Raw genomic sequence first — 13,616 nt, 5'->3', positions numbered from 1 at the left:
GAGTGGTGTCATCTTAACCATCTCCAGCTTAACACCAGCAAGACCAAAGAAATGATCTTCGACTTTCGAATTAATAAGTCTCCGCTGAACCCTGTTTCCATCCAGGGTGAGGACATAGAGGGCGTACATTCCTACAAGTACTTAGGGGTACACCTGGATGAAAGGTCAGAGCCAACTCTATTTTCTTAGGAGACTCAGGTCCTTTGGTGTGTGTGGAACACTGCTGAATCAGTGGTGGCGGCGGCCATCTTCTATGCTGTTGTGTGCTGGGGCAGCAGCATCATGACAAAAGATGCAAATAGGCTCAATAAACTTATCAAGAAGGCTGGCTCTGTGCTGGGGATGAGCCTTGACCCCCTGGAGGTGGTGGCTGAGAGGAGAATGCTGACCAAGCTCACAGCCATCATGGACAACACCTCTCATCCGCTTCATGGGACTGTTACTGGGCAGCGGAGCACTTTTAGCAACAGTCTGCTCCAGCTACGGTGTTCAAGGGAACGTTTCCGCAGGTCTTTCCTCCCGGCAGCTGTCAGGGTGTATGACGCTGCCCTAGGCTAGGACTGTTAGCCCTTCATTTGCTTGTCTATGGACAGCATTTTTACTCCATTGTACTTTTTGGACAATCAGTCTGTATAAACCTATGCACATTTTGCACATATTTTATTGTTTTTACAGTGACTATGATCAGCACATTTTGCACACACCTATGTATTTATTTATTTTAACTTTGTTGTCTTTTGTTTTATAACTATTCTGATATCTGTTTTGCTTGTCTTGGGCTGGACTGCTGTAACACATCAATTTCCCTACAGGATTAATAAAGTATTATCTATCTAAGCGCCGTCTTGACGTCACAGTGTGAGACGGATGTGGAAGTCAGGGTGGGCGGTTCGTACACGGGATTGCTGTGTTGTGTGTTTCACATTGATGTTTCTGCTGGGTGATCTTGTACTCAGCAGTGGCGCATCAGTGGTTAGTTGCCGATTTTATTCAGGGCAAACAAAAATGTCATTAATGACAGGATTTGCGTTTTTGTTCGCCGAAGAATTAGATGCAAGCGATAATATACCTTTTGTTACTGATGCACTTCGACATCTTCAAGGAAACAGGTTAGTTTGACGTTATCCGACATTTATTGATGTACATTTATTAATGTAGATAAACGCGCTTTTTGGTTTGCTAAGCGTTTCATCAAAAAGTGTTCATGTTTTCTCGCGAAATTGAATAAGTAGTTGTGAGGACGATAACAACACCTTTGCGATTTTAACTTTTACACTGTCGGAAAGTGCCAATGATTAATTTCAAATCACCAGTGAACGTAATTTGTTTTAACAAAATAAAATAAAACGTAAGAAAATGGGAAAGAAACGGGTGTCACTGCAGATTGTCTTAGTGAAAAGATGGGTCCTTAAGCACGTCGGCAGGTTTATAGTCTTTTGGTCTGGGCAGTGAGTTCCACAGACGTGGGTCGCCTATTTATAATAGTGAGGCGCCTTGTTCTAGGCAGAGCTGAGTAAGAAGGTATGAATTAAAATTAAGCTCATGTAGTTAATTCTTGAAATATTCTAAATCTAGAGCATTCAGGGCTTTATGCATTTACTGTGGGTTAAATGATGCACCAACTGCCATCTAGCCCAGTTCAACTGTTCCTGTTCTGCCTTCTGTCACTTCAAAACGGATTGATTCCTTGACTTATTATTTTGTATCGCAGGGATGAAACAAAAGTGAAGAACTACATAAATGCAGTGATACCTCATTACAGTATCAGTGAGTTCCAGACCCATTTTCAGCTAACTCCAACCCAGGTGGAGGTAGGTTGTGATTTTTACATTTTCATCGGTCACATTGCGGGGTGTGTTAAAGGATGTATTGTGTGACAATAAGGGGGGTAGATGGAGGCCGCTTGTTTTTAATGCAGTTGGATTCATTGTATCATGTGTCTGTTGTCAGAAACAGGTCCTTGGACATACTAGTCTGAGTATTGTGCTTAATAGGCCCTGGTAAGAAAAAAGAGAGTGTTTCGTCTTATTCTTTGTCTGTTGAGCGGATGGTCATAATACATTAAAGGCTCTTCAAGTACCTTTGGGGTTAAAAATTTAAAATTTAAGTTCTCTCATCTGGTTTTCAAAGAGAGTACAGAGGCCCAGGTCAGAATAAGCAAATGAGTAGTTCCAACAATTAATTCCAGAAATATTACAAATATTAAGTACATGTAGTTTATATCTTATGACGTGACGGACACACTGAATGTAATCTGCTCAAACAACTTGAAAAAAAACCCATCAGTGTGAGCCAGTGGTAGGGGTCGAGTTTCTTCCCACAAGCTGTCAGATTACTGAACTGGCTCACACTGATGTTTTCTGTTAAGTTGTATGTTATTTAACTTGTTGTTGCAGCTGCTGCTGTTCTGTGTTTATGTTCTATGTTCTATGTTATTTCCTTAATGTCTTTGTATTGGAGCATACACGCACATAAGCATTTCATTGCACTTGTGCAGGTGACAAATAAACTGACTGGAACAAACAAACGAGTGGGGCACAGAAGAGACATGACAGGAAAAGGAAAATTGCTCTAGCTAAAAATCTTATAGTGCTGGAGTTATGAACCAGCTCACTGTCCCATCAGAACTACGGCAGACCTGAAATAACATAACAGAACATCACTTTACTAGCCCTATACAATTTCTTGCATTAGGAATTTGTCTTTTTGCATACCCCAACTTGCTCTCCATGAGACACACAGACAGGGAGAGAAGCCTGGGGTCAGAGTGCAGGGTCAGCTATTGTACAGCACCCCTGGAGCATCTGGGGTTAAGGGCCTTGCTCAGGACCCCAGTGCTGTGGGATTTGAACCGGCAACCTTCCAGCCACAGGCGCAGATCCTTAGCCACAGAGCCACCGCTCCGGGGCAGGGTACACACGGGAAAGGATTTTCTATTCTGTGCAGGGAAGAGCAGCTCTTAATGCCTCTCCGTCCTTCCCCAGGGGCTGATTGCCGAGCTGGAGCCCTTCTACTCGAACCTCATGGGCAGGAAGTGGCCTCTCAGGAACGTGGTGCTGGCCAGCCTCTGGACGCTGGCGACCCTCGAGTCGTACCGAGATGTGGCCGACAGGTTCGAGACCAGCAAATCGGTCATCTGCGGCCACTTGCACGAGTTCTGCGCCTTGGTGGCGGAGCACCTCTCCGGTACTCTCCGCTGGCCCGCCGGGGAGGCTGCCGAGGCCTCGGTGAGGGGCTTCGCGGCGGCCGGTTTTCCCGGCACGCTGTGCGCGGTGGGCGCCTGCCACATCCCTGTGGAGAAACCCCAGGGAGTACCAGATCCCGAGGAGTACTTCAACAGCAAACACTTCTACTCCATCAACCTGACCGCCTGCTGTGACCATGCTGGACGCTTTGTTCACGTGAGTTCTGAGCACCCGGGGAGCTGGCACAACTCCCGTGTACTTCGGGTGACGGACATAGGCAAGGCTCTGGAGAGAGACCCGCAGTCCCTGCTCTCCGGGTTTCATATAGTGGGCGACGCATCCTATCCGCTCTCTGAGAACCTTCTCACCCCTTTCCCCGACAGCGGACCCCTCCTCCCGAGAATGGGGCGCTATAATTGGAAGCTGCACACAGTCCTGAAGATATTAGACGGCTCTTTCTTTGCTCTGAAGTGCAGGTTCCGGAGGTTGAAATCCCTACAGATGCATTCGGTCGCCAAGACCAGTGCTGCCGTCAAGACCTGCTGCATTCTTTACAATCTGTGTTTGGAAACGAGCGGCTCTCTGCAGATTGAAGATATAGACTGTGAAATTGTGCCTCAGGAGCCTTTTCACTTGCTTCCTGATGGACACTGTGGTAATCCAGCTGGCACTGCCAAGAGGAAAGCCATTGCCGCATCCCTAGCAAACCTGGGCTCTTGACAGATCTTGGACTCAATGTATATTTCCTTACAGACTCAGACGGTTTTCTGTCATGAACTATTAGACTTGCACATACTGGCTCGTGTGGACTTCATACAGCATCATCCGTGTTTCACGTTTGTGGTGTTTATTCTACAGCAATAAACTCCTTTTAAAGAGTATTGGCAGCTTTTGCTTTTTCTCTTCGTCTCCCTTTAACAATAACATACTCCTGACCTCTGGGTACAGAAGGTTTCTTTCTTCACTGTTAACCATAGTGTTTTGAATAGGGTTGTTGTGATTTTTACACATAATATTTCACATGCAGATATTTCCAGCCTACTAAAGGGACGTTTGTTGTTGCATCTCATTCACAAACTGGTGAAAAATACCTGCATAACATGCTGCAGAACTGAAACGAGTTACTCAGACTCTGGGACTCGTGATGACCATCACCATTATGTTTGAGAGGTTAATCTGACAAGATACTCATCTGAGATTTGAAGGAATAATAATAATTAATAATTGCTTACACTTATATAGCGCTTTTCTGGACACTCCACTCAAAGCGCTTTACAGGTAATGGGGACTCCCCTCCACCACCACCAATGTGCAGCATCATCCACCTGGATGATGCGACGGAAGCCATAGTGCGCCAGAACGCTCACCACACACCAGCTATCAGTGAAGTGAAAGCTGCTCCCATTTTCAGAATTAAAAGATTGTTCATTTTTAGCGAGGCTTAAGGGCTAGAAGAAGAAGTCATAAGATAGCGAGAAAGAAATAAAACGGAAGACGCTTTTAATTTTTTTTTTTGGCGAAAATAAAAACTGCGTGCAAGCAGCTGCGTGCGCGTCTTTCAGAGCTGTCCTGCCGAGCGGCGCAGCTGCTGGTCGCCTCGTCAGGGCAGAATTCCCCGGCGGCTGTGAGAGCACTGCGGTCCTTGTCCCTCCTGTGCGCTCTAGTGGCGACTAGCGGACAGTCAGGTGAAAAGGGAACAAGACCGCTGTGCCAGAAAAAACTAATGCAGAAAGGAGATGCGGTTGTGAAACTATATGAATCTTTTTTTGTTTTTTTCTGGAACAGAATTTGCAGTGTCTTTGTGTGGGGCCCTTAATATTACTCAATGGCCAGACCAACCGGAATTGGTTGCGGCTATTAGCGGGTTAGATGACTCGAGAGCTGCCTCGAGATAGTGCTGAGCTCTTGGAAGTGCAATGGGAAAGTTCTCGGTGTCATCAGAGCGATTCTTATTTTTGATACAGTCAACTCCGCATCTGTCTGGGCTGTTGCAGGCCAGCTATGATCCTTGTCCTCCAATTAGTACTTCCTCTCGGCAGAGTCCGTTCCGTTTCAGATCATTACGAAAAAAGGCAAATACCTTGAGGGAGTCTGTTTTGGGTAAACTGTGTATAAACAGGAATTACCTAAACAGTTTTTAAATCAGTTAGTTGTATATTTTACAAGATAGAAATCGATAAGATGCTGGAAAAATAAAATTGACAGCAAACTTCACATCCACGTTTTAAAAAATGACACTTTTAAAAAAAAAGAACACTATTTTTGTTCTTGGACAAAAAAATGCTGAATCATATCTGAATGATTCACTTTAGGTGAAAGACTCAAATGTGGGCAAAGAGATGACTTATACAAGCTGTCAGACAGTTATCAGTACAGATTGATCTACAATGTATCCTAATAAGATGGCAACTGGAAGAGCACAGATGTGTCTTCTTTTAGAACGAATGCAGCAGTCCAGTTTCCACAGTGTGATGAATAGGCACAAGCTGGTTCACTCCATTAAGATGACTCGCCTCTCACTAGACATTACTGACTTAGACGTAGGTCCTTATGTTCTGTGAGCTGAAGCCACCCACAGTGTAGTCTGAATACAGAAAAGATCAGAATTGAATTTGAAATGCCAAACTGTGAATGAGCAGTGCTTGTGCAGGGAAGTGACGTTTGAGAATGTCCTATAAGCTTACTCCTATGATGGTAGAAATGAGAGGAAATCTTTTGGGAAAGAAAATGAAGAAGTGGAAGGAATTTCACCTTCAAACTTTCTTGCATCCTGTGCGTTGTTTGCTTTCTTCAAATTGAAATAATGTGTATTTAAGGTTTTGGATCAAATCTGAATTTTCCAATTAAGGGAAAGAAGATTGGGACCCTACAAATGGTGTCTTGTTTTGTGATATTACAAAATGATGCATACACATTTTTAATTTATTTTAGATAAAACCTGAATGCTCAGACTGAGGACTTCTGAAGGCTTTGAGTAGAGGTGTTGGTAAAAGGTGACAGAAGTGGGAGGTTCAATCTTTTCAGCTGTGCTCAGGCAGTTTAAGAACTCCGGTCTAATAGGATTTAAAGAGACAACAGCTTTCTGAGAGATATCATCCTAGCAACATTGGGTTGCGTGCTAGATTATATAACAGAATGAGTTGTTAAGGAGTAAAGGAGTAGCAGACTTGGTTGCTGAGAGGTCAGGTTTGTCGGTAAGGTAACAAAGACAGTAGATCTGTCCTGTCTGAACAGGATCAACCACTAGGGATATAATGCTATTACAGGACAGGATCATGTTCTTTCCCTATTACCCCACAGGGGGTAATATTTGGTTACAAATCCCAGAGGGCATTTGTGATACCCCACAATGGGGTGCACTAACAACAGATGGGTTATAAACCTTGGGGGGATTTACCCCTAAAGGGACAAAGTAACTTGGGTTGGTTACAGGGTAAAATCAACGGGGGGATTTACAAGTTTCTTGGTAGGGGATGCATAGATCAAGGTTTTCCGGCTGGAGGACATTAAGGTTATAGGTTATCAAACTCTAGAGGGAGTCTGAGTAAGAGAGAAGTAATTGGGTATAGGTCTCATATAATATGCTCGGGTTGAGCAAGGTAATAGGTTTTTAGTTATAGAGGTGGACTGACAGGATAAGGGGAGATCCAGGAAGGTGAACTGAGTAGCTCAGTGGCTCTGGAAGAAGGTAGGACTGGTAGGTGGCAGAGCCAATGTTAGATCTCCCCAAGAGTACAAGGGTTAGAAGCCCCAGTTCTGCCAAAGGAGGTCACACGGTCAATGTCACATGGTTACTGACAGTACTGTAACCCTGGTTACTCAGCAGATTGCTGAATGTTTCTAAGAAGGGATCTGGAAGTCATCAAATTATCCTCAGACGAGGTCAAGGTTAGTCAGGAATAAGCAGCTATGGAGAAAGGCTCAAGAGGTTGAAACTACCATACGCCATGATTTGGCGAGAAAGAGTGAAGCCTAAATCAAGGAATTTGAGAGTGAAGGGCTTAGTAAACATCCTGAGTATCGCGCTCATTGGGAACAAGATATGGTTCAGTTACAGATATATTCCCAGATGGCGATTTTACTACTCCTGACCTCAGCAGTTAAGATGAGAGTTCTATGCAGGAGAAATCTAAACACCTGATAATCTTGAATTCAGGCAGGTTCTCATGTAAGGTTTACACACTAAGGTTTGCTGAAGCAGAGCTTCAGGTCCTGGAGGGTGAATGCTCTTTGAAAAGGCTAGAGATTTTAGGTTACAGGCTCTGCAAAGGTGCATGAGGACAGGACCATCAAAAAGAGACCCTACTACAGGCCACAGAAACTGCACAGTGTCACACAAATTAGTGTCAGAGGGCTGCAAATCTCTGGTCAAATGATGTGAGAAACTGTGGTGTCTGGGAGACAAGCTGTCACTCCTTAATACAAGGTAAGGAAAAACTATATTCTATTATGTTGTTTTTTATTCCTTGTGAAGTTTAAAAGTTCAAAATTAGAAGTCTGCAGGTATTTTTAAATTCTAATCACATTGTGTTCTCCATAAATATTCCTCAATTTGTTAAATCGTTTGGAAAACTGTTTTGTAAAAGAAGGAAATTAGAAATAAAATTAGAAATCTCTGTAAATTGTGGGGATTTTAGAAATAAGATTTTAAGCAATACTTCAGTTTCGGGAACTGAAATGCCCGGCTAGCACTATTTAATTTCTCCACTGTAGGGTGGAGACAGTCCCCCTGTGAAATACAGCATCCGTCAGGCAGTGAGGGGTGGGAGGTGATGCCGACAGGGAACCAAAGCAAAGACCTCTATCCCATCAGCAGCTAAGTCAGTGGGGCTCCCCCTCTTTCCCACAGACCTAAACAGAACTGGGAATACACCTCCAAGAATCTAGTCCTGCAATAAAGCTGGAATATCAGATTTAAAGTGACTTAGGAACCCCTCAAATAAAGTGAAAATAAATATCCAAACCGCAGTAAACAACACAGATTTAATCAATACATCTACATTTACAAAGATAACTAAGGGAGTGTTAAATTAGAATATGAATGTCACCATCCTTCTTATTAGTATTTTGTGAATATATTCACATCTAAACCATCAGCACCAGACAGTTGTTTATTATCACAAGCAGAAAGTATATTTTTAATGAAGGATTATCCAGTGTGATTCCAGAAACAGTTTTTATACCCCTGCATATAAAGTTAACGGGCTGTGGTCAGTTTTGTTTCATTATTGAAGGCATTCCACCAAACCCCTTGTTAACCTGCAATTTTGAGTTACATTTTTTGTTTAAAGATTATTCAGATTTTTTCTTGAACAGTGGGCCAAGCCAAAACAACGAAGAAACACTGCTTTTTATGTGTTTGCAAAAATAAATCTTATTATTTAAAGTGTATACAAATTGATTGAGGCATTCAATGAAGTCACTGGACTTTAGTTTCTATGGGCCTTTCGTGGTGTGAAAACACTCCTTTCTGGCTCCAAAGTCTTTCAGTATTTACATGTGCTATTTACATTTCATCAGTTCAATGGCTGGGAGACTCAGTTGTACCTATTTTCCTCCGGCCTTCCACCCTTCCGTGGTTGGACTGCGAGAGCCGGCGGCAGGATTTGCCTTAGTCCCAGACCGTCTCCCGAGCCATGATTGGCCGATATTCAACTACGCTCTCAAGCTTCTGCTCAATGTTGCCCATCAGACGCTAATCAAATTCGAATAGCACTTGTCCATTGTTTATATTCCTCTTTGGGGTAGTGAACGAAAAATGGAGACACATAAATGGAGGAAGGTTCCATTTCATCCTAAAACCTATAAAGATACTGAAGATACTTTGCAAAGAAAAGTCTCTATAGCCTATCAGTTTGGCTAATCATTCTTGAATTACGTCAGGGTCAGCCAATCAGCACTGGGTGACGGTCGGTGACCCACGTTTTAGTCCCGCCCACTCCCCCGCTCGCTGAGAGAAGGCTACCGAGCCGCTCTCTCTACGCATGCGTAGGCCACGTACTCCAGGTCCCGCGGCGTGTCGCGCAGTTTACCCGTGTGCGTCTCCGTGCACAAGTCCGGGAGGTTCCGCGGCGGAGAGGAAGGGGGTCTCAATAGCCTCTCCGCAATGGCAGGGCAGCAGTTCCAATACGATGACAGCGGCAACACTTTCTTCTATTTCCTCACCTCGTTCGTCGGGCTCATTGTCATCCCAGCTACCTACTACCTCTGGCCCCGGGATCAGAACGCGGGTGAGGCCCCGGACAGGGGAGCCGACGGTGGGATCCGAGGGGGTGATGAAGCGGGCAGGAGGGACACTGTTGCCTGGCTGTGGGCGCAGACCTGTAGAGGCCTGCATCACTGTTTCCGAAACGTTGGTTCAGAGCGAGGTTCCCTTCCCCGAGGCTGCGAGAAGGTAGTGTACGCGGTCGCAGCCGGACCGGGACTGAACAGCCGAAGGAGGATTTGCTCGGAGTAGGACGAGATCTAAACAACGGAGGGTTGAGATCACTTGTTAGAAAGTGGCAGTTCCTCGTGGGGAAAATCGTGGTGGACGGGGACTAAAGTTTTACCCCTTGCAGGCTGCTTGCGGTGGCTTTGTTTACGCGTTCAGCCTGCTCACAGACGAGGATTGAGAGTAAGGTCAGAATGCAACACTTCCAGTGCAAGATGAACATCGCTGTCTACTGCTAGTGCAGATGGCTCTTCCACAGCGCAGTGGAACCACCCTCACTTTACCCAGAATGAAAGGCATTTCAAGTCATAATTGACTGACGGTCCAGGATCGTGCTAAGCTTGCCCGGTAATATCGTCAGCTGCACGCTGTAGCCCCCTGCTTTACAGAACCCGGTCCCCGGTGCGATATAATTCAGTAGCCGGCTCTTTTCGCGTCCCGAGGGCAGCAGCTGCAGATCTGTTTGTAGGGGCTCTAAAGTAGTGGTTTAAGGTCGTTTGCAGCTTGTCTAATTAAGCCAATACTTCGTTTAGATATGCGAAAGCTCTGCCCCTGCTCAGACAATTCACCCACATGCCCCTGAGTTCTGAGTGGACAACTCCATACCTGTTCTGCGTGTGAAGCTGACCGTTTGCTTGCTTTGTCGTCAGTTATACCCATTTAAGTTGCCCTTGGGGAATATTGTCTTTTATTATTAACCACGCTGTTTTCTGAATTTGAGATGGAAGTGCGCGACGGAGTCATGAACTCCCAGTACATTTTTTAAACTGCCCTTCCTGAAGAATGACACCTTAGTTTGCGGCTAACGTCACCTGACTCCACCAGCAAATGTCTCCACGTCTTTCTTCCTTGAGAGAGTCTACAATAGATGGAAACAGCCCACACTGTAATTCCAGAGCTTTAAGACTTGGACTTAGAATAGAAGCCTACACAGCAGCATGTCTCCAGAGCTCGCGGTCCAGTCTGCCTCTTCTTGCTAAGCATTTTGGGGGTTACCTATACTTTGTTGACAAAAGGGGATGATAATGGCTAAGAGGATATGCATGTTTGGTTATGCATTACTATAAGTTTTTCTGCATCTGCAGTAGATGTCTGACAGAAAGTGCTTTGCCCTTTGCTGAGTTTGCTTGTAATCTGCGAGATACATCTCATCTTAAGAAAAGCTTGGGATGCTTAGGCGTCGATGACTGATTTCACTTAAAGGTAATACACGGTTTACTAATTTTTAAGAGAAAACCCTTCATCTAATTGGCTAAATGGAGCGAGTTTTGAAGGCTTTATTTTCAGTAAGTAATGTTACACTTCGAGCTCTGTTCATTCCATGTTGACTGCCCCAGTATCTACATGTAGAAAAAATGTTTTAGTGAGTGTGTTGTAGGTGTGAATTAGATTGCATTGGGCTTTAAGTGGCACAGTGTACATCAGCAGTGTGATGCATTGTGCAGAAGATCCTAAGGCTGGATGCAAGCGCGGCAGAAGCCAGACATACTGCAGATTTGGAGAGCAAGTCTCATGTGTATATTTTACCCAGCTCAGTGTCGTTCTCCTTGCCATCAAGGCCAAGTGTCAGACAACCATGCTAGAGAAAATGTTGGGGTTCTCTCTTTCAGTGCTCTATACTATAAAAATATACGTTCAGAAGTTAATGCCCTAATTACGTTAGATTTCAAACTGAAAGTGAGAATATCGTGTAACTGGCCCGTTGTTAGATGTGTTTTCCCCCAGATTAGCTTGGCATTCTGCTGCATGTACAGTTTTTTTTTTTACCCCTGTACAGTGTGTTGAGTAGCACTTGCAATGAAAACAGCAACAGCAACATGGTGGTTCGGTTCAGGTTTAAACTAGAACATTCCACCTGTGGTTGTCGAGTGGTCCAGACTGCTGTTTTTATTAAAGTAATAAGGTTTTCTTCACAGCGTTTCCTAGGGTATGAGTGTTGGTGTGAATTACTGTCTTCTGAAAGCTATCAGGTGTGACAGAAATGAGCTTGATAAGCAGCATTAATGTGAACTCTTGAAAGCCTGGTTTATCAGCAGCTGTTGTCAGAGGCCTGATACTGACTGTAAAAGTTTTGCTTTGGTTGAACAACACTACTTAATTCAGTTATGAGTATTTAAATACCTTGGGAACACGGATGACTCAGGGCTGTCTTGTCCTTTGTTACAGCAAGCAGGAGTCATATAGATACTGTGAGTAACACTGATATCAAGCAAGTCCTTTACTTTTCCTAGGATACATTCATCTGGTCTTATTTTTCACTTCTCTTTGGCCTTTGTGCTATTTTCCCATTTTCATAAAGTCAAAGCAAGCATCTGTGTTTGGAGGAGTTTCTGTGGTCTACCTTGTTCACATAGCTTTGGACTTCCACGGATTCCTGCTACATTGTGATGGCCAGAATTGCAACCTGGAATGTGCATAGGAATATATGGGTTATTGGAGTACAAAAGGAGAATTCTGTTTCTATTGACTTTGGAAATCCAGGTCTCGCTTCTGTCTTTCGGCAGCTGATATTTTGTCCGCTTGGCTCAATGGGATTCGCTTCAGTGCCTTGCTGTCTGAAAATAATTTAATGAGGATCTGTATTCTGTTGCTTCCTAAGAAGTTTGCCAGATGCAGTAGCGCACACCTGCCATATCTTTGATCTGTCAATAGCTCAACATATGCATACTGTGCGATAGGCTTGTCATCATGAATGAGGATGCACATACTTGTTTATATTGCACAAGGCTGAATATTTAAGCGCGTCTCGATTTCTGTGTTGAATGCACAACCCTAAAGGCACCGTTGGCTGCTCATCATGTGGCACGTTGTGAAACTCACTGTTGCTGAAATGAATGGGGCGGGGGGTGTTATGGAGCATGTGGCTGAGGATGCTCTAGCCAGCTTCGGCCCACAGGACCCCCGGCAGTGCTCAGTTGCTCGAGTCCTGCTGCTGGAGTCCCCATCACCGACCACGAGAGAGCTCATACCTGAGCAGGTGGCCCTTCTCTGCTCTGATTCCAGGGCAGCAACATCGTTTCTGTAACATGGTGTCCTCTATTATCCACAGTCTTCTAAATCAGGCCCTTGAGTGTGCCGTTCAGTTTTAACATACACACTTTTTATAATAATAATAATAATAATAATAAACTTTATTTTATATAGCGCCTTTAAAGATGGCTTCTCAAAGCGCTTTACAGGATGACAATAACAATAAATAAGAAGATTTCACAAGATAAGACACAATTATAATTACAACAATAACAATAGAGGAGACCGTGGAAGGTGGTATTAAGAAGAGCAGAGGGGTGAAGAATGGAACCAGTTAAGTAAAGGCTTTTCTGAAGAAGAAGATTTTGAGTCTGGATGTGAAGGAGTTTAGAGAAGGTGACTCTCTAATATCCTTGGGCAAAGAGTTCCAGAGCTTGGGGGCATAGCAGGAGAAGGCCCTGTCGCCCATACAATGTAGACGGGCTTGGGGGACAGTAAGGAGGGCAGACTTTGAAGAGCGGAGGTTGCGAGGTGGGGAGTAGGGCGATAAAAGTTCAGACAGGTATTGAGGTGCCAAGCCATGTAAAGCCTTATAGGTGAGAATGAGGATTTTAAAGTCTACGCGGAATTCGACCGGAAGCCAGTGCAAGGACTCCAGGATAGGAGTACTGTGAACACTTGCACTAGTCCTGGTCAGGATTCTGGCTGCTGAATTTTGGACATACTGCAGTTTGTTCAGAGTAGATTTAGATACCCCAGGGAGTAGAGCATTGCGGTAGTCAATTCGAGAGAATACAAATATGTTGATCAGCTTTTCAGCCACAGTTTACTGTGTGTCTGTGCATTTTCTGTGGGTTTTTCTTGCTTCCCCACGTTCTCTAGCAGACATAAATAATGTGTCTATTGTAACACCTAACATCGACATATTAGGTCTTATGTTGACCAAGTCTTTTCAAAATACTGCACTCTGCTTTCAACGTCATCTGGTATGTGTTTGCGCTTTTTGGAATTTTGTGTCAGTCTTTTTG

At 44.3% G+C, this 13,616-nt stretch overlaps 2 protein-coding genes across 2 annotated transcripts in view; both read left to right on the top strand.

The window, feature by feature from the left end:
- The first annotated feature begins 745 nt into the window (after positions 1-745).
- Positions 746-4,066, top strand: LOC148674955 (uncharacterized). The gene is made up of 3 exons (XM_088625767.1): positions 746-1,109; positions 1,712-1,811; positions 2,985-4,066. Exons 1-3 carry the CDS (start codon positions 868-870, stop codon positions 3,903-3,905), a joined length of 1,263 nt encoding a protein of 420 aa, XP_088481893.1. The 5' UTR covers positions 746-867; the 3' UTR covers positions 3,906-4,066.
- A 5,102-nt stretch (positions 4,067-9,168) lies between these two features.
- sec63 (SEC63 homolog, protein translocation regulator) overlaps positions 9,169-13,616 on the top strand; it is a 37,911-nt gene continuing 33,463 nt past the window's right edge. The window contains exon 1 of the mRNA XM_088625766.1: positions 9,169-9,415. Within this exon, the coding sequence (XP_088481892.1) occupies positions 9,292-9,415 (124 nt within the window). The 5' untranslated portion in view covers positions 9,169-9,291. The remainder of the gene's footprint in view (positions 9,416-13,616) is intronic.

The sequence above is a fragment of the Lepisosteus platostomus genome, chromosome 3 (assembly GCF_059453375.1).
Source record: "Lepisosteus platostomus isolate fLepPlt1 chromosome 3, fLepPlt1.hap1, whole genome shotgun sequence".
NCBI lineage: Eukaryota > Metazoa > Chordata > Actinopteri > Semionotiformes > Lepisosteidae > Lepisosteus > Lepisosteus platostomus.
This window is presented reverse-complemented; position numbering and strand designations above follow the sequence as displayed.

What these genes read in the sequence shown, in the direction of transcription:
- LOC148674955 (XM_088625767.1), top strand. Translation starts at nt 868, where the DNA reads ATGTGGAAGTCAGGGTGGGCGGTTCGTACACGGGATTGCTGTGTTGTG. An exon ending in CGACATCTTCAAGGAAACAG is followed by an intron (nt 1,110 to 1,711) that starts GTTAGTTTGACG and finishes TTTGTATCGCAG; the next exon opens with GGATGAAACAAAAGTGAAGA. An exon ending in TAACTCCAACCCAGGTGGAG is followed by an intron (nt 1,812 to 2,984) that starts GTAGGTTGTGAT and finishes GTCCTTCCCCAG; the next exon opens with GGGCTGATTGCCGAGCTGGA.